General features: G+C 46.4%; 1 protein-coding gene across 3 annotated transcripts in view; it reads left to right on the forward strand.

Moving 5' to 3' along the window:
• bahcc1b (BAH domain and coiled-coil containing 1b) overlaps positions 1–21,164 on the forward strand; it is a 64,529-nt gene that overhangs the window by 23,478 nt on the left and 19,887 nt on the right. For all 3 annotated transcript variants that reach the window (XM_028568290.1, XM_028568288.1, XM_028568291.1), the window contains exons 3-11: positions 7,647–7,805; positions 11,758–11,868; positions 12,556–14,589; positions 15,035–15,146; positions 15,721–15,914; positions 16,646–16,786; positions 17,934–18,124; positions 18,780–19,152; positions 20,142–21,062. In XM_028568290.1, the coding sequence (XP_028424091.1) occupies positions 7,647–7,805; positions 11,758–11,868; positions 12,556–14,589; positions 15,035–15,146; positions 15,721–15,914; positions 16,646–16,786; positions 17,934–18,124; positions 18,780–19,152; positions 20,142–21,062 (4,236 nt within the window). The remainder of the gene's footprint in view (positions 1–7,646; positions 7,806–11,757; positions 11,869–12,555; positions 14,590–15,034; positions 15,147–15,720; positions 15,915–16,645; positions 16,787–17,933; positions 18,125–18,779; positions 19,153–20,141; positions 21,063–21,164) is intronic.

Consider the following 21,164-nt stretch of genomic DNA (forward strand, 5'->3'; position numbering starts at 1 on the left):
ACTGGTCTCATCTCCTACAATCTTCATTTGGCAAATACTATTTCACATTAGTATTTGGGCCGAATATCAAACCATTGCATCACAAGTAACGTCCACAGACTGTCATGGTTTCAAACCGTAATTATAATCAGGAATAAGGTTAATAAGTAACAGATCCACAGAATGCAGCAGCCCTAAAGAACATGTGTTTACTAGAGATTGTGTGCTAACGTAATAACCAGATAGTAGTTAATGTTGATTAGTGGTGAACTTGTATTCTGTTTGAACTTCAGTAGATCATATAATTCATGAAGAAACACGTGTACCTGTTCATCTCCGTCTCCACTTGCTCTCAGCTCACGGTGACGTGTTTTTTGTTTGACTCACTTCCCGCCCACCCCCCGGTGTATTTCATCCAGCAGCAGGCACATGCAGCTTCAAATCATTACAGTGTGTGTGAGTGTGTGTGTGTTTGCTGTGGCTGCAGACTGAATGGACCACAGGGGCGTGGCACAGGCATGTTGGACTGGAAGACAACCAGTACAGTCCCAGAACAGGCTTCCTCACCGTTCACCAGAGCTGCAAAGCAACTGTGGGGGTTATGGTTGGGGGGTTGCCATCACACACACACATCCCTACACACGTATACACACGCCAGTTAGACGGAATTGCATTATTGGCTCCCACCGCAGGCTTTCCTGAAATATCAGCAACCTTATGCTTTTAATTAGCGTGTGTGTGTGTGTGTGTGTGTGTGTGTGTGTGTGTGTGCCCGCAAATTGTGTCTCATTCTGACCCAGGCAGCAGAATCAGTCTCGCATGACCCCCTTTCCCCAAATTCTTCTGTTTTCTTTTGTAAAACATGGAAAACTTACTCCAGCCCCCCTCTTCCCTCCTTCCTGCTTCCTAAGAATCTCTCATGTGTTGTGAGCTCCTGCTCCCCTTGACCATATATGGCTCTTCCTCCTGCCGTGGGTGGGTGGGTGGGTAGGTATGTTGTGTCCAAAAAGTCCGTGGTCAAAAGCAGGAACATTTTCCTTTTCACTTACAGTTTGCTGGTGCATTTTGTGGGCCACGTTCGCCGACGGAAAACAACGAGAGTTCTTTTTTTTCTTGGCTTTTCAGGCTGGATTGACTCAAGGTGCAATGTTGCACGTTTTCTTCCCTGTTCATTGAATTCCTCCTGCTTTTATTTTTTGTAATTTTCACGGCGTCACAGCCAGCAGATGATGTGCATCTTTGCATCCTTACTGGCTTTTGATGGTGTAAACGCACACATGTAGGTGCAGCGAGATTGGGATGTAACTACAGTAGTATCGTGCATGCAGAGAAATGGTAGTAGAGGGAGCGTGTGTGTGTGTGTGTGTGTGTGTGTGTGTGTCAGCACGTATGTGTGGATGGCGAGGCTCTGGTCCGCAGCCTGGGAGTCAGGCTTTGAGCTGTGCTGTTCATAGTCTGCTGATTTATGCGCCTCACAGGGAAATCTCTCATTTGTAGCTCTTTCATCTCATTTTCCCCCTTCACTCTTTTTCTCTCTCTCTCCCTTTCTCTTTCTCTGTGTGATTCAGTACAGCCGCTCGTCCCAGGCGACATGCCATGCTTTGCTTGCACACCCTGCTCTCTCTAACATGAATGAGTCAATTGATGAATAATAAGATAGAGCAGAAGGAAAATGCTATCCGGATCTAGTCGAGCAAAAGAACTCCTTTTCTCCCCTGAACGTATTCTTTGTAAGCACCACTCGGGTGCTTACTCACACATTGAATGTGTTTGTGTCCCCAGTGCCATAATGCTTTTACGGACCTGTGTGTGTGTGTGTGTGTGTGTGTGTGTGTGTGTGTGTGTGTGTGTCTAAGCGCCTTCCACCAGCGCCTTGTTTGAGTAGCCCTGTCACTTGTGCAATTCCGGGGTGTCAAAACAGATCAGAAAGGTCTGGCTTGACTCCTGCCCCTAAACACACACACACACACACACACACACACACACACATACACGCAAAGGCACACACAAATACACACACTCAGACACACGCACACACACAGCTTGAAGGCTCAGTGCCAGGGCCCTTGGTGGTTGGAGGCTTATGAAAGGGTCGGACTGACGAGAGGTTGCCAAGTGTACAGCAATAAGCGTAACAGCCAAGCTAACGAGAGTCAGAACCTCTGACACACACACACACACACACACTGAGACTGTACTGTACTGTCAGGCTCTCGAGTGCTCTCAGTAGTCACAACCAGTGGCGGAGTCGAGAAAATGTGTGTGTGTGTGTGTGTGTGTGTGTGAGAGAGAGAGAGAGAGAGAGAGAGAGAGAATTCAGTATATCAGTGTGTGGACAGAGGCTTTTGTTAATTGGCAAATGTGACAATAGAGCACGAGAGGATATTGATCTTCAATCGGATGCAGATCGATTTAACTCGTCATCCTTCCAGTGTGTGTGTGTGTGTGTGTGTGTGTGTGTGAGAGAGTGTGTGTGTGTGTGTGTGTGTGTGTGTGTGCATGTGTATTGATCAGTAGCAGTCCATTCAGAGAGCTACAACAAGTACAGCAGTTACTTTATCTGCTTATTTCTCCCTGTGACATTCTTTATATCTCCACTATTCCTCCTCCTCATCCTCCCTTTCTCTCTTTAGAATAGTGAGAAACCTTGGGGCGTTCTGGCCTGTTATCTGTTGTCTGTTTTGTTTCACTGTAGATTTCATCAAGCATTCTTCAGCATCTGCTGAGACAAACACAAAAGAGGGTGCAGGGTTTTTTTTCCCTACATAGGCTAGATATATTTTTTTCTTTTAACCTTGGTGTGTTCAACATACTTCATATACTGTATTTGAGTTGCTTTAATAAATACAAAGCCAGATCTGTTATAATCCAAGAATGAGAAAATAACCTTGGCGTTGTTGGGTGCTTTTAATCATTAGACACTTTCTTTGGATTTAGCATGAAAGCGTTTATAGTGTTTCTCTTTCTAAACCTGACTGCCAAGCATTTTGAGCAGGCGTGATTGATTCATCCTTAATTAAAACTGTCATAGTGTGCCTTTAAGGTGTGAAAACATAAGTGCACTTGAAAAAAAGTGCAGCATTTCTTGTACAATTTGCGCCAACTTTTTTTTTAGCAACTTTAATCCTTTGGGGTTAAATAAAAATTCCACCATAAAATATTCCCACACGATAATAGGTGTTATTTCAATCAACTTTTCATAGCGGCAATAGCGTGGCAGTTTTCCTAGTTAAAAAGCTTTCTGTGGAGAATTTAGTATTTATTTAGCCTTCTGTAGAAAGATTTCTTCCTGTATGGCTATTAAACATCAGTGTAAAATGGCGTCTCTGAAGCTCTGGCTGTTAAATTCTGAAGCACCGATACCAAATTCTGATGTGTATACTGTTGAATCTCCAGATTTGCTGCTATCTAACTCCATTGTGGCTGTGCTGGAAATATAACGACATCCCAACATTTATGTTTGGCCCCGTTATCCATGAGAATACCAAAAATATGCCAAGCAGCAAAACCTGCCCAGAAAAGCAAGGCATGTTTCCAGCACTTTTTTTTCTTCATAAAACAGTGTTTAAGTGTTTTTGAGTGGATTTTCCCCTCAGCAAATCATGTTACAGCCAATCATATATAAACTAAAGCAGATTTTGCTCGCTGTGAGTACAGCTGACTGTATTAGTATGAATAGAAACTCGTAATTCGGATTCTTATTACCTTGGATTGTCAACATCGGCGGATTCGCTGCCTGTGTGTTGACACACTTTTCCAAGTCATGATGCCAACTGGGAAAAATGGAAGGCATACGAACACATTTTCTACTTTAATTAACACTGCAGAGACTGAATGGAGCTGTTTTCTCAGTCAGCAGCTTGTATTTATGGTAAATAGCATATGCACATATAGTAATAAGCTGCACATAATCATGATGTCACTTGAGTCTTTAGTTAAATTTTTGACATAGATCTTTGGTGAATCAGAAAATCGAACCCGCTAGAGCTTGTTTGTGTTTTATCTCACTTACTATTCCTCCGGTACATCTCATCTGTTGTGGCTAATTCGGTGTGTTTGCGTTTATCATTTGGTGTTTCCAGAACTATGGGAAGCTACGAGAGGATGCAGCGGTGACAGATGGAAAGGGAATGTGTGGATCAGGAAAACAAAAACAAAGGCGGAAACAGAGGGCAGGAAGAAAAGAATGGGAGGAGGGAAAAAAAACAGTGACAGAAATAAGGTTTACGTTAGTGGCTGGCCTCCGAGATGATTTTCCATATCAGCAGGCCAGAGGGAGCGGGCAAATATGATTTTCTCTTCAACTCGCCAACAGAAAACAGACAGAGAGGGGAGGGAGGAAGGTAACAGGAAAGAGGGGATGCGGGGGAAAAGAAGAGAAAGAGATGAGTAAATGGAAAAAAGATGGGAAAATGGGGGAAGGGTGGACATCTGAGAGGGTGAGAGATTAAAGAACTGTTGAGTTGTGGGAAGAAAGTCAATAAGGAATGCCGAGTATTTATGCCACAAAACTAACTTATACTGTTGAAATCTGTGTAACAATTTTTTTTAATGTATTCTTTAATACAAGTAAACTTTTATGGCGCTTTGAGACACATCAAAATCCCTTGTGTAATTTCAAAAATGCATGGCTGCTCAGCTGGAAACTGGCTTCCTTTTCTAATGTCTGTAGTAGTAGATGAGGTACAGTGAGCAGTGTGTGCGCATCTGTCTCTATTTGACATGTGTGTGTGTGTGTGTGTGTGTGTGTGTGTGTGTGTGTGTGTGTGTGTGTGTGTGAGAGAGAGAGTCTGCGTTGCCAGGAGGGCCTTGTGAAACCAGACTGAGTCTTATATGAGCTGTGTTTTATTATGACTGGCTGAAAGGCCACTGATCTGCAGCTGTACAAGAAAGATTTGGAGAAAAAAAAAAAAAAGCGGAAAAAAACACTGTAAAAATATCCCGTCTGAGAGAGGGTGAGGGAGAGAACGAAAGAGAGAAAATAAATGTCTAGAAAGGAAAGTTTCTGCTTCCTCCAAATTTATTATGACTGCAGAGAGTGAAAATCTCAAGCGCAAAAGGGATTTATACTTTTAAATTGCCTTCATCTGTGTGTGTTTGTGTGTGTGTGTGTGTGTGTGTGTGTGTTTGTGTGTGTGTGTGTGTTTGTGTGTGTGTGTTTTTGTGTGTGTGTGTGTGTGTGTGTGTGTGTGTGTGTATAGACAGATTGGCAGACAGTTGAAGGCACTTGTGGTTGTGGTTGTTAGGGCGTCGGGTCGTGGTTGAGGTGAGGGTACTGTACATGTACATTTACATGTACATGTGTGTGTGTGTGTGTGTGTGTGTGTGTGTGCGTGCGTGCGTGCGTGTGTGTGTGCATGTGTGTGCGTGCATGCATGAGTGTGTGTGTGTATATATATGTGTGTGAGACTCCAATGTGGACTGTTGTGGTTGTGGTAATTGTCTCTGATGCGAGGCAGCATTTATGGGTAACGACCCAGCCCACTATGTCTCTCTCTCTCTCTCTCTCTCTCTCTCTCTCTCTCTCTCACACACACACACACACACACACACACACACGCACACTCTCTCTCGCTCTCCCTCCATCCAGTGACTAATTACCTGATTCCCCATGGACTTGTCTCCTCCTTCCCCTACAACTGTTCGGGTTGTTCCACTAAATGAGAGCATGCTGATAAGTGGAAATACATTCAAACAGAGCCAAAGTGAGCTGAGCGTGTTCGCTGAAACTGTAACAGGATGAGATTGAACATATGAGCTCACTCTTTGGTCCTTGTCTCAGAAGAGGAATTAGGTTTTTACTCCTTGTTCCAAACTGCGTCCCTGTGTGTTGTTTTTGAATATGATTGGTCAAATATTTACCAGGGTGTAACCAATAGCAGATTTGTGTGTAGGTAAGTGAGGAGACCTGCTGAAAAAACATGTGTTTACAACACGTTTCAGGTTTCCGCTGCATTTCCTCTCTGTTTAATTGCCATTCTCGCATATCACAGGCTATAGAAAACCTGGATGTGGCATCTGCTGGGAAGCTTGGTGTGAGACAAGCAAAGTTTGTACAACTTTTTTAGTCTTCGTTTCCAACTCGCCTCCCGACCAAAAGTTGAATCAACCAATCATAATTCTCGATGCCCAGGTCTGCCATGACACCCTTCTATGAATGTATCTTTGGAGAAGCAAAATTCCAGCTTAAGCAGCCAAAGCACAAAAAAATCTAAGCAGGCGTTTAGACCAAAAACTGTCCTGTGCTAAAACAACGCAAAGGGGAATCAATCCAGGAAGCCGAGATGCCAGATGCCGCTGCTCCATCGTTTACAACTCTGGAAAGTTATCACGGTGGCAATCATTTTGTCTTTTGCACTGATCGTGAGGTAAACAATAAAAATATGGAATTGATGTTTTGAGTGGCCACTGCAGAACATTGACAGATTACATTGCGTTGAGGTCTGTCAAAAGCTGCGTCTGGTTCATTTATTTTGCTAGAGCCGGCCTTCATTCGCACCCGACCTGCAGTGACGGACTGGCTTCATTGAAATAAATGAGGAGGCTGCGTTTTTTTATACAAGGCTAAGAGGGACTCGACAATTAAAGCAAATATGGTACACTACCAATTAGGCCCTAACATATCTCCACCAAAACAAAATGTATGAGTGAAGTCAGCCAAACCCCCACAGTTTTGTAACCCTATTTTAAGTTTTCTCTCTCACTCCAGTACTTGAAAAAGTAAAGCTTAAACTGCCTCCACATGGGCTTCAACATCCAGCCACTGTGATATATCAGCTAACGCTGACTAAAACCAGCACCAAAATAATGACTCAGTTGAAAATCATCAACAGTAACAATTACTTGTTTGAGCAATCAAATACAAGTTGCATGTCAGCCACGTGTCCCAGGCCCCAGTTTATATCCATTCAGATCAGAATTGAGAAGAAGAAAAAGTCACCTTGAAGCTTTTTCCTGATCATAATTTGAAGAATCTGATATGTATGTCACATGCGAGTAGAAATATGATCAGAATTGGGACACTTTCAGCTGCAATGTGAATGTAGCTTGAAGGGATTTATTTCTCTAGGGCAGGTCATAATTCTTTTTTTTTTTTTTTTTTTACAGAACTAATCAGTAATAGTAATACCGTCCATATCTGCCGTGTCTGACTTTTTACCTGCTAACAGGAGAAAGATCCAACCTCAAACTCCGGGGTTCTTGCTCCTGAAATGTTCATATTTAAATGATATTAAAACAATATTTTGCCTCTTGTTATAATGTGGGAACATGTTTTTCACCACTGCTGTGTTATTATAATTTGAAGATGAAGATTGCCATGTTCAGTGTCAGTGTTTTATTTCTCAATTTGCGAGCAACAAGTGACACATACATCTGGGCACAAATAGAAATCACAGGCATCGTCACAGGATACAAAAGCAGACGTGAGACATTTAAAAAAAAGTGTGAAATACTTAGACGTGTAGAAAGCTAGAAACATTTTCTTTTTCTACCTTCCGATGGCGTTTGACTGCACATCTGCTGCTTCTCAGTTTAACAGAGTTTCTCTGTACTTCTTCTGTGGTGTTGCTTGCTCATTGGCACCTCAGTAGACCCTCCCCCACCCTCTTGCAAGAGTCAACTTTTATCTGTGAGCACCTCTCTAACCTCCAGCCTCTGTCTCTCAGGTGCTTCCTTCATGGGTTCCTTCCTGGCCAGCAGTATGGGGTCGCCGCCCTCCCACCCTCCTCACCCCTCGGGACCTGCTGCCTCCCCCTCGTCCCCCTCCTACAGGCCTGGACCCCATTCGAGCGCTTCCCCTATCTGGTTCCCCCATTCACACGAAGGTAAGACACACACACACACACAAACACACACTCATGCAGGACGCAGCCTAGAGTGCTTGGGTCTCTGGTTAATCCAGGGTCTTGGTATGGGATTAGATCGAGATGGAGCCATTAAGTGGTTTAACCAACACTGAGCTGAGGCCAAACACGTGCAGCAGTGACGCCTCAGATGATGCTACTTATAGAAACACACACATATACACACACGCACACACACACATACAACTCTCTTTTGGCTCTGTATGTCAGCAAGCATGTGGCTTTGTGTCTGTGGTGTTTTTCTAGTTCAGAGCTCGAACACCGTGACACTTTCAAAAATGTTGCACGACCGAAGCCTTCCTCTTCCTCTTGCCACCTAAACACACAAACAAACACACACATACACACACCTTCATGCAGTTTACAAACAGCATCATAATCGGCAGTAATTCACAATACACACAAGGCTCCTTGCATTCACTCTCCTCCTTTCACTCATCTCTCAGACCCCTGCTCTCTTTTAGGGGTGAGTTTTAAGTTTCATGAGCTCCTCCGCCTCACCCTCACACACACACACACACACACACACACACACACATTGAAACTTACCCCCATTTCCACCATCCTCTCCTTCTTCACAGCACCCTCCCCCTCCGACCGCAGCCCCACCCTCAGGGCCCCTTCTGGGCTAACCGACCTCCAACGGCCCCCTTCCTGATCAGACACACACACACACACACGCGCACACACAAAAATGTGCGCATCCACATCCATTATGTCCTCTTTCGACTGTTAACCGTTTGTGGTCTAAGAATGAGCTTGACTTAGTTATCTGTCCTTTTCAGGTGTGTGTGTGTGTGTGTGTGTGTGTGTGTGTGTGTGTGTGTGTGTGTGTGTGTGTTGTGTAAGAGCATTGCTCTTTTGACAGTGAGATGGGTCTAAACAGATAACCACCAAGAAAAAGCTTCAACAGAGAGACAGCTTCCGCCACAGGCTGCATTTCTCAACTAACAGTGAAAAACGGTCCGAATCAGAACTTCACGTTTCGCCAGTTTTCCCACAAAATGTGAGCGAGTAAACGATAACACCCAGAGTGATGGGAAACCCTGGGAAACTATTGGATATCTCCAAGCATTGTTGCCAAAGAATGAAATGGAAACCATTCAGCTTTCGGTGCAAACATTTATTCGTTTTCTACGATATCGTACAAAGTAGAGCATTTTAAAACAGTTCTACTCTGCCTGCTGCACTAACAGGCTGCTTCCACTGCACTTTGACATGTCATAGCAGGGAAAGCACAGGTGTAATCAATAACATTAATTACCACTGCATTCCATTTAGGTGAGCCTATGTGCATGCTGACTTACTGATATGACTTACTGGGACTCTAAAATGGAGCCATTGGTATTAGTTCAGGTGATCTTCTTGCTATGAAATGTCAAAATGTCCGCTGTGAAAAAGGACTCTTCTGACTTATTTTACAGCATCAAATAAATATTCTACCTGCCACAGTTCTTAGATGCAAAGTTTTGGTTTAATCAAGAAAATGTCAATGTTTTCGAGGTCATTTCTTCAACTTTTTTTATTGCTTTGTACCAGAGGAGCAAGAGAAGCAAAAGATGGTTACGTTTGGCTTTTCCTGGAGGATGCTGCTGTTTGAGTTTTTATTTCCCTCCTATAAGTTTTAATTTGTCACATCCTGTTGCTGAAGAAGTGTACACACCAGAATTGAATGTGAATAAATAAGTCGAACACGCTGCCTCTCCCTCGTAGAGACAGGACACTTCTCTACCGCTGGGATTTAGGCTCATAAGATGAACTCATAAAAGCTGTGTTTTTACGTAGAAATCTCTAGCTTTAAAGCTAGAAAGGAGTTGTTTGTAGAACTGCCTCATTTGCAGCTCATCAAGCGATAAATAGCAACAGTTAAGCTACGAAAATGAGCGCTGGACTGACTGTCTTAAATCAGATTCATAGAAAGAACCAGAGGCAGGACTTCAACGTGAACACGAGAGAGAGAGCAGCAGCAGTGAAAGGATAGTGTGTGTGTGTGTGTGTGTGTGGATGTGGATGTGGATGTGGAGAGTGAATGTGTGCACCTATCAGACAGATTTTGTGTCTGTGTGGCTCGGCTTTGATGTCTGAACACACACACACACTCATGCACGAACACGCGCACGAACACTACAAATGATTGTTTTTAAGAATTCAAGCCAGGGAGCTCCGGTGGGCGGTCTGCCAGCTGGCCACGGTCCAGAGAGTGGAGCGTAGCCAGCACACAGAGAAGAAACCTGGCCAACACACACACACACACACACACAAATTGTCTTTCTCTCTCTCTCACACACACACCTATCCTCTCGCTTGCCGCTCGCTCTCCCTCTTCCACACCTGTCCTTTGCTTTTGTCCCCTCTCTCATGTGCTCTCGCTCCTCTCCTTACCTCCCTTTCCTCTTTCCTCTCATCTCAGCCATCTCAAAGCTTTCCACTTCCCTTTCACTTCCTCCTTCATCTTCCATCCCCCCCTCACACACACACACACACACACACACACACACACACACACACACACACACACACACTCCCTTCTCCATACGCTTCACAGCAGCACCAGATTGGGGGCTTTTCATATTGACAGCCCTGTTCTTCTGGTCTCTTTTACTTTTACTGTCTTCGTTCAAATCGCTAACCTCCTCCTTCCCTTCGTTCCCTCCTTTCCTTTCTTTCTCCCCCTCCTTTTTTTCCCAGCGTGTCCCTCTGCTGTCTTTGTTCCCCTCTTCTTTCTCATCTCCCCTCCCTCACTCCCTCCCTCCTGAGTTTTATCACTCATCATTACCCGGGGGATTGGCTTTAGATGGCTGATAGAGCCTTTTGGCTAATTGTTGCCATTTAGATTCACTGGTTGTTAACCAGTCAGAGTAATCACACACATACACATACACACACACACACACACACACAAACACACAAACACACACACACACACACACACACACACGGTAGAGTGTACACAGTCATGCATTTACATTGCCGCATGTACACGCAGACACACCGAGTCCCACACACACATGCTGAGAGCAGCGAGGGGGTGTTGGTGGTTTTGCAGTGCGACTGTGGAATGCGTAGGATGAGTTTTTATGGAGTGCTGTTTACTTTGGCCACCACCGTTAAACTTTTAACGGCTGCCAATTAACGGGCCGGCAAGGACACTCTGTGGGGCATGAAACCAGCTGCTGGAGAACATACACACACACACACACACACACACACACACACACACACTGCAAGCCTTTTGGCCCCATTATGTGGACTTGTGTGCCTCCTGTGTGGTGTCTATGTGTTTGTGTACTCGTGTTGGTACGTGGGCCTGTGGTGATTTTGCTGTCCCCCTCCTCCCCCCATATAACCCCTCCTCAACCACCACGACAACTCCACACACATACACACCATCCCTCACCCATCCACCCCCACCAACACAAACTACGAAGACCTCCTCTATCGTACGATACAGTTCAAAATCATGGAAGACGAGGAACAGAGTGGAACGACCATTCCCCCCTCCCAGTGACCTTGTGCGTGCGTGTGTGTGGGTGTGTGTGTGTGTGTGTGTGCTTTGAAGGAAAGGGGAGGTTGCGATGCTTCATACTATTTGTCTTGGGTTTGGGAAAAATGTGTTTTGTAGAATAGCAAATTCCATCCAGTTAAATGCTGCAAACACTTGGCAGTAGCTGTCTGCTGTGGTTTTTGTCACCACTTTGTCCACTGTAAATAATGTCAACCCATATAGCGTGTTTGTGCAAAAGTGCATTTATGGTGAAAGTAGCACCAACTGGCCATATTTTTTCTGTGTTTTCCAAAATGGCCCAGTTTCATGATGGATTGTAGAGATAAACTGTTTGTTTAGAGGGCTGCTGAATGTCAACGCTGCGGAGAGACATCAATTCTTTCTCCTCTCCCTCCCTCCCTCTGACAGGGTACCCCAGCTATTCAGGAAGTCTTGCTTCTCCTTTTCTCCCCATGAGTCCCCTGGATCACCATAGCAACGGTCTCTATGGACAGCACCGCTTCTATGAAACTCAAAAAGGTAGGTGTTGGTGTGTGAATGTGACAGAGAGAAAATAGCTTCATACTTCCCCAAAACTGCTTAATCAGCACCCATCACGGGAGTAACAACAGCTGGTAACTCAGGGTTTAGTTTTTCAACTTCCCATTCCCTTTTCTCCACATATCAACGAAAAACATTTTAATAAAACTGTATAAAATAGGGTGGCAGTAGGTCAGTCCGTATTGGAGTTGGGAAGAGGAGGGTCGCTGGTTCAAGTACTCGTACGGATCAAAGTACAGAGGTGGACTGGTAGCAGGAGAGGTGCCAGTTCACCTCCTTGGGCACTGCCAAGGTGCTCTTGAGCAAGGCACGAACCCCCCCAACCGCTCAGGGCACCTGTTCAGCAGTCGCAGCCCTCTCACTCTGACATCCCTCCATTCATGCATGTAAAGGACCTGAGCATGTGTGTGTGTGTGTGTGTGTGTGTGTGTGTGTGTGTGTGTGTGTGTGTGTGTGTGTGTTTCAGGCCTGTGTGTAGTGTGTAATAACAACAGAGAATTGTAATTTCCCCATTGGGGATCAATAAAGAGTATACATTATTATTAGAAATGATTATAAATTATAAAAAGCAATGTTTTTAGCAGCCACTTTGCAGCTAACATGTCTCTCTAAATTTCTAGAAACCTTCAACTTCAGCGATTTTAATTCTTCTCCACTCTCCCACAGATCACTTCTACCTGCGAGGACTTCCTGCCCAGCCCCCTCTGCTCTCCACCAGTCACAGCCTTCCTCCACTGTCCAGGACGGCCCCAGGCCACCCACTTGGCTCTTGCAGCCGAGAGACGGACAATGGGGGGGGAGGTGGGAAGAGCACCAAGGATGTGGGCGAGAAAGGAGTTTCATCCGTGTCAAAGGTAAAGGAGCGATCAGGCAGCAAGGAGCGGCACCAGGAGAGCAAAGACAAACACCTTCATCATCACCATCATCACCAGACGAATCCTGCCACCACTCCGTCCGGCCACCACCACCACCAAGCTTACCCCCACCCTCATCATGCCCTCCTTCCTCACCTTACACCACAGGGCAGAGAGGAGGACCACAGACACCCTCTGGAGCGACACAAAGAGTACAGAGACAGTGACTCGAGCAGTCAGGAGACCAAACATATGAGTGCCTGTAAACTATCCAGTGGTTCGATAGCAGAGACTGGCTCTGGAGGAAAGGGTGGAGCTCTGAGCAGCTGCAGTGGCGGCGGGGCGGGTAGACCTCCACCTAAAGGAGGCAGGCTGTGCTCCAAGGATGGAGCCATAAATGGGGAGATGAGGATCAGCGAATCCTCAGCTTCTTCCAATGAATGTATGAGAAGAGGTGCACCTGCAGCGACAGCCATCCTGGCACCTCCAAACGCCTCCTACTCCATGCCTCCCCCTCCGCCCCCTCCTCCTCATGCTTTGCACATGGGCTCCACAGTGGGAGGAGGGTGGCTACACCATGCACATCACCATCCTCATCCCGAGTTCTACTGTCCCCCATCCCCTTTTACACTGACGCCCTCCAAAGATCCAGCATCCACCCCTGGAGGGTCTGGCAGGGAGGCGAAAGTAAGTGGCCCAACTTACGTGCCTTCAGTTGGGCCACTGGCAGACCTGGCAGCCACTGACTGTCGTGGAGCAGGAGGAGGTGGGAGAAGGGGAGATGACAAGAGTGGAGAAGGACCTTTTGAAAGTCCGTCTCATCACCCAAGCAGACTTAGTAGTTGCCAAAAGAAGGACAAATCCCAACCACACCAGCAGCAGCTGGGATATGGCAAAGCTGACAAACCTCCCGACTGGAGCCACCAGACACAGCACTTCCACAAAGCCAGCTCCAACGTGAGCTCTCAGTCTGAGCTGCGGTCCTGCAGCCTGGACAGATCTTCATCCTACAGAGATGTAGAGGTTGTGGACGATGTTTACCGGCCCTCACTCCCACTAGAGGCCCAGGGGACACACCCTGGTGCTGGACAGGGCACACCCAAGAATGGCCCCGACACCAGCACTCCTCCCTTCAGGGACTGTTCCCACTCAGGTCCTCATCCTGATGGGAGGGTGGGGCCAGGGGCAACATCTCAGAGGGAGGGACAAAAGGTTGCAAGGATACGGCACCAGCAGCACAGCAGCCACGGAGCGAGTACAGAAGAGAGGGGAAGAGACGGAGGTCATACAGCACCTTCCTGGGGGGCTCGAGGGGGCTACCAAGAGGATCAGAGAAAAGGCTCCCAGCATGCATCAGTTGGTAACAATGAAGTTAGAGGTCTTAGCACCAGAGCTCCAAACAGTGACCACAACCAGCCCCATTCTCAACCGCTTCCACCTTTATCCCGCTCCTCATCGCACAACACTGAGGGGGAGGGCAGTGCCATGAAGAACCTAATGAACTACAGCTCCCAGCAGCCTTTGCTGCTGCCACAGCGGGGCCCCTTTGGAGGTCTTGGCTGCCTCAAGCAGGGTGGAGAGAGATCAGAGAAGGGGGACAGGGGTGGAGCTAAAAGCAATGCCTCCCCGCAAGACCCTCCCAAACAATCGCTCCCCCCTCGCCGAGGCTCCACTAACGAGGGAGAGAGGGGAGACAGAGGTGGGAAGGAGGCAGGGGAGGCAGGTGAGGGGGAAGTGCGACAGCCCCCGGTGGGTATTGCGGTTGCGGTAGCCAGGCCTCCCCATCGTTCCCCAGACAACCCCCCTGGACACAGCAGACAGGGCAGGGTGCTGCCCAGCATGAAAGGTCAGACATCATTAATGCTCCTTGCGCTGAACGTCATTTTAATTAATGCTATTTCTTAGCTGTAGGCTGCATTATGGGAAAAATCCATGATTAAACTTGAAAACAGCTATTGATGTGGAGAAACTCACTGTAAAGAGGGAGACACACTGATTTCTGCATGGGAAGTGGTTGTCAAGCTCCTTCTGAGGAATTATAGAACATAACTTTTTGTCATAGAAATATGTGAGGCATAGAAGTAATGCAAGAAAAGGTACATTTTCTTTTTCTTGCATGCAATGAACATAATAATATGACATTATTTGTACAATTATTTTCAGCTAGACTTTTCCTTTTGAATGTCCTCAGTGCTTTGTGTTTCCAGACGTACGTGTTTGAAACATTGCCATCTTATATTTTTGATGCCAGTTGCTGTAAGCATGTTACTATGATTGTATTTACAATGCAGGGGTGTCACGCCCTGCGTATCCTCTCGGTCGGGAGGCAGAGGAGAGGAAGAGGATGTCCGAGGAGCAGATCAGCCTTCATCACCTGGACAGAGACCGAGAAATGATAATCAGGTACACTTAAACATCACAAACACCAACACATACGAACACACTCATAGACACACACGCACATGCACACTGCAGCATCTATTCATTTTTCCTCTCATCTGATAAGCTGCAGTTCTTTTATTCTCTTAGCTTCTCTCTCCCAGTCTGAGGCTCTGGTTCTCTTTTTTTCACATCCCCTCACTCCATTTACCCTTTGATGTGGTATTTCTGTACCCTCTCGCCCTCTCTCTCTCTCTTGCCCTCTCTCTCTCTTTCTCTCTAAGATGAGATGGGGTGCATTAATGTTACAGGGACTAATACTGATGTCTCTGAAGTATCAGGCTCTTATTATGTAGTCATATTGAGGGAAGAAAACATATAATGAGAACCCATAGTCCGGGCACAAGATGATGGCTGTTCCTGTTGCCGTCACATTTCCTTTTCTTGATGATTATAATGGTAGTAGTGGTAATGAAGATGACAAGGATGAAGATAATGATCATAATGATGGTGGTGGTGGTGATGATGATGATGGTGGTGACAATAACAGGGATAATCAACATAATGACAAAGTTCACCCCACATACTGCCATGACAGGGAAAACAAGGATCGTGTGGAGTTCGCCAGGATCCACCCTTCCAGTAGTTGCCACGGTGACCTGACCTCTCACCTCTTGGTTCCCGGCGGGGCCAGTAGGTTAGGGGCGGACCCTGCCGCACATGCTCACCCGGCTCACCACCACTGGATGCAAAGGACAGGAAGTCCCTCCCTCTGGATGGGGCATTCATACAGTGAGTAGAGCAGAGGAGCAGCGCATGATGTTTTTTTTCGGCCAGTGTAGTTTTAACTTAATGCATAGAACGTGGTCTGTACCATAAATGCTCTCCATTTGAAGATGAATATGTTTTTTTTTGTCTTTCCTTTATTCAACCATGGTGACACGGTAAATCAAATGTAGAACAAAAGCAAACTTCAGACACTCACGCATAGAGGAGCAGGAGTACTTTCATTCTCAGTTTGTTGAGAGTAGGGCTGGGTACCGAATTCGGTACTTTTTAGGCACCAACCAAATTCTGCCTTTAAAGTATCAAGTATAGAAGAATTCCTCGTCATACAATACCCAATTTCAATACCTAACGAGTTAGTCTCATGAGCGGTATCAAGCCAATAAGCATGCAGCATGCTTCTACCAAGATCTAGTAATGCTGGTGATTGGCTGTCTAACGTTAAACGCCGTAGAGGCATTCAGGAAAAAAAATCTATGTTACGTACAGAGACTCATAGGGCTCATAGGAGCTTGAAACATAAGTCACGGTATTGATATTGATATTGGTACCGGTATCAACGTTTTTGGAACGATACCCAGCCCTGGTTGAGAGTGTCCCAAGATTATCCCTTAAAGCACACCACTATCTTTTTGGAGTAGTAAAATGAGTATTTAAATGTTGCCCTCATTTGACTGTGTTGTGTGTGTGTGTGTGTGTGTGTGTGTGTGTGTGTGTGTGTGTGTGTGTCGTTGCAGGTCTGAGTCACGTGGGAATGAGCCCTGGCTTTCCACCAGGTCTGCCCAGTCCTCTGCAGCCAGTTTTGGGATCGCTCACCCAAGACCCCAACTCCCCGCTGGTTGTTCTGCCTTCAGAACCTGGGCCTCATCATCACCTCGGTATGCTAAGCCTCCTTTTACAACAGCGCGCACACACACACACACACACACACACACACACACACACACACACACACACACACACACACACACACACACACAACCAGCAGAGCCTATATACAGTGCTGTCTACCAGTACTTACAGCCCCCTACTTCCCTCCTTCTCTCTATTTGTACCATCAGAGCCACTGCCATTTCTCTCCCAGAGTTTTAGTATCATTGGGTAATCATAATATAATGCTCAACTAAGTCCCTCTGTCAGTGGGACCGTGTTTTATAGCTTCGTTAATGGGAGCAGCTATTCCGTTGCCCCACTCCTGCATGTGCCTGGCATTGTGCAAACCATTTTAACTGGCGTTCATCTCTTTTGTGGTGGAGCACTGGACTTTGTGTGTATGTGGACATCCAAAGTTAGTTGTGCTCATGTCTGGAATAACATGAGACATTGCTCAGTGTTAAGGGTTGTGCATCTCAGTCATTGCTAGAGAGAGAGAGAGAGAAAAAAGTGTGCGTGTTTGTGTGTGTGTGTGTGTGTGTGCGTCAATGCTGCTTTGCAAACAGGCTGTGAAATTTAATTATCTCCCGCCTCCCTTGCCTCGCTCCGTGGGAGTTCCTACAGAGAGGGGAAGTGCATCCACTGAACCCTTCCCCTGGGAAACATTAGCCCACTCAGGCTAATCTCACAGAACAAAGGTTCCCAGCGACAAGGCAGCCAAGGAGGGGTGTGTGTCTGTGTGTGTGTGTGTGTGTGTGTGTGTGTGTGTGTGTGTGTGTGTGTGTGCGCGCGCCCAGGGTGTAGCTTTGAAAAAAAAAAAGTGTTTCCCTGAATAGAGAAACACCATCATTAGAAATAGAAAGAGTAGGTGAATGGAGAAGGTGAAGCATGCATTCATTGATTGTGTCTAAGGCTCATACAGGTCACAGTCATTACATCTTTAGTTAAGGTGGCCGAGCTCCTCTGCCATCCCACATTTTCAAAAGTCCTGAAAATATTTCTGTCCCGACCATCTTGCTGGTTATTTATTCAAAAGTTTAATGGTTGTATTTTGCCAACAGGAATGTCTTACTTTCTTCATCTTTTGTACCAATTTTCTTTAATTCAAATCAAACTAAATGCTAAACAATCTTTTTTTGTTTCCTACTCCAGACGTTCTGGAGCAGTCAGGTCTGTGGCCCCCTGTGTACGGAGGCAGAGGTCCTCCTTCTCACCTGCAGCATCACCCTGTCTACTCCCGCTCCTCATTCCTACAGCAACAGGAGCTGTACGCCCTGCAGCATCAGCACCATCAGCAGCAACAGCGAGCCATGGAGCACATGCAGCGCCACTCCTTAGGACAGGTACTAATACTAACACAACCCACACACATTTGGAGAGAGGTTACATTTGAGTCTAAACCTGTGAAATCCTGTTAACATATTGTGAAACATTTGCCAAATGAGAATAAGGAAGTGTGGAAATATTTTGACTCAAGCCGATGTTCATCTTCCTCATTTGAGAAGTCAGGACTAAGATACAGCTCTGCTAATCATTTGTTTGATATTAACAATAGATTGTTTGATCTCCCAGCCTACATTTCTCAACACTAAAAGAAAAGCATATGTAAAGTCACACTGAGCAATAATTATTTAAGCCAATGACTTCCTCATTATTATTTTTTGGCAAAAGGTTTCATCGATAAAGTTGGCGTGGTGCTTTTGCACTCTCACATTGCCAGATAATTTGCCAATCAAACAGCGTGGCTGACACTGTAACTTCTTTTTTCAAGGCTTTTCTGTCAGAAGATTTTTTTGGGTATTTCTGTTTATGTATTATTGTGTTAAACTACCCCTTGTCCTATTTATTTTAAGAAAACTGCTGCATATTCTGACATCAAGATTTTTAGATCATTTTAGATAAAATAAGTGGCTTTAATCGCTATGGTTGAAATGTTTTAATTAATATGAAATATATATTTTAAGCTAACATTTTGAGGATTATTATCCTCTTCCACAGAGAAAACACGAGGAGCATGCTATCACCATAGAGGACTCTCCTCACGAATCTTCCGCATCCAGAACTCCCTCCTCTTCGTCCAACACCTCCTCTCATGTGGCCAAACCCTTCTCCCACACCCCTCCTCCACCCAAGACGCCCACCCCGTCTCCGGGAATGTGTCCCAGCAGCCGCCAATCCCCGTGCTACCACTCCCCGTCCAGGCGACCTCACCCGCCAAACCCTCTGACCACTGCACCGAGCCCGGCTGCGGCGGCACCCCGCTCCCCGGCACTAAGTCCTGCTCCCTCACACCTCTCTAAGGGGCTGGAGAGGGGCAGTGACAGAGGAGAGGGACAGCCACCTCAGGACTACCCACAATCCCTAGAGCCAGGTGAGTGTGGAGAAGTCTGTAGGATGGTTAACGAATGCAGTGTCTGCATTTAAAGAAGAACTTTAGTCGAACAGTCAGATAACAAAAATAAAGACAGCGAACAGAGAGTGAGAGACACGGCAACGGCACAGAGATAGAGAGAGTAATGTGAGACAAAAAAAAAAAAGAGGGAGAGAGAGACGAAGAGTGCTGCTGCAGAGATGTAGCACCGGTCTTTGAAGCATGGTATTCTTTTGATTTTGCAGAAATTGTTTGAAGCATGGCTGATCCCTTGCTCGTTGTGTCCTTGAGTGTGTATATGTGTGTGTGTGTGTGCCCAATTTTTTTTCTTTCTGTGAAAGCTAAAGAGGGACAGCGGGCAGGTCAGCCATTAAGGTCAGAGAAAGCATATGGGCACTCAGTGTGTATGTGTGACCTGCCAGCGTGCACATGTGTGTGTCTGAGCTCGCATGTGTGTCACAAAAGGAAGGTCAGTGAAATCTTCACAGACAGGCCCTCCTTATCCTTCAGGGGTCCTTGAGAAGTACAGGCGGAAGGGTACGCATTCATCTGGCTGTGTTGTCAGGAGGCGGAGGGATACCATCAATAATAAGAGCGCAGGGGTGACAGGGCCGGCGCTGAAAACGGCAGGGTGTCATCAATATCCCACATAGATCTATACACTCACACACACACACACACACACACACACACACACACACTCCTACACACACATACAGTACATATAATATACACTACTGTACACATACACACATGAGCACACACACACTCCCTGTGTTGTCTGCACCCTGCTGTCAGTGTATTATTCCAACTGTAATCACGTGCTTCATCCTGTCTGCCTGCAAAGAATGGCAATGAATTTAGGGGAAAGGGCCTGACTGAAAGATTTTTTGTAGATGCTTGTAAATGTTATGTACAGTTTGTCAGATTGTGAAAACAATTTCATGTCAAAGACCTATTTCACCTTTGCTTTCTTAACTTTCCTCCAGACCTACCACCTGTTTACACCTACCCTCCGATCACCATGGGTTACAAGGCCGGGCCCTCGCCCCCTGAAGCTCGATTGGCTGAACAAGCCACAGTTGAGGCAGAGCCAGCACAGCCAGACTCTAAGTCCATCCCACATCCATGTCGCATCACCAAAGAAGAGGAGAGAAAGGAAGCAGAGGATGAGAGAGAATGTGAAGTGGTGGAATCCCAAAGTGGAGTTGCAGAGGAGGAGGAGGAGGAAGAAAGCAGGGTGGAAGCCAAAGAATGCACCGAACCCGAGAGCACGATTTCTGGATTGCCGCCATGGCCTTCCCCAGCTCCGGTCCCAGATCCAGCCTGCCCGGCCACAGCCACAGGCAAAGCCCTAAAAGTAGAGCTCTCTCTGGGTTGCCCGGGCCAGAAGGCTGACCTGGAGGAGCCCCAACTATCCAAAGAGCAGGAGGATGATAAGGAACGTGGAAAAGAGGACATGGAGGAGGATGAGGGAGAGAAAATGAGGCCTGAACCAACAGAATGTACTTACTCTGTGTTTGTAGAGGAGGAGAAGGAGGATGATGGGGACAAAGATAGGGAGAATGTAGAGGTGGTTGAGGATGAGGAGGAAGAGAAGGGGAGTGGGATGAGTCCAGGGGAGGACTCTATGGAACTAAAGTGTAACTCTCCTCCTCCTTCCCCGTCCTTTGACCCCATCCTCCCTCCCGCGTCGAGCACAGCAGCCCAGCTTCAAGGGGCCTACATGTGGAGCCTGGAGCTCCTGATCGCCGCGGCTCTGTGCGCCACCAGAGATGCCTTGTACCCACCAGTACCTGCTGTCCAGGCCCCAAGCCCTCCACCGCACCACGGTATGGAGATACTGGGAGAACTTGCCGAGCTGGAGATCCAGCAGAGGAGCAGGGAGAGCAAAGAGAAAGACTCTGAGGGTGAGTTCTTTTGGAAATGCATTGCTTTGTTTGTGTGGCCTTTAAACCTCATTTACATATCTGACACTATTTGCCTCTTTCAAAACCTTTTAAAAGTTTATG

Source organism: Perca flavescens, chromosome 21, assembly GCF_004354835.1.
Source record: "Perca flavescens isolate YP-PL-M2 chromosome 21, PFLA_1.0, whole genome shotgun sequence".
Lineage (NCBI taxonomy): Eukaryota > Metazoa > Chordata > Actinopteri > Perciformes > Percidae > Perca > Perca flavescens.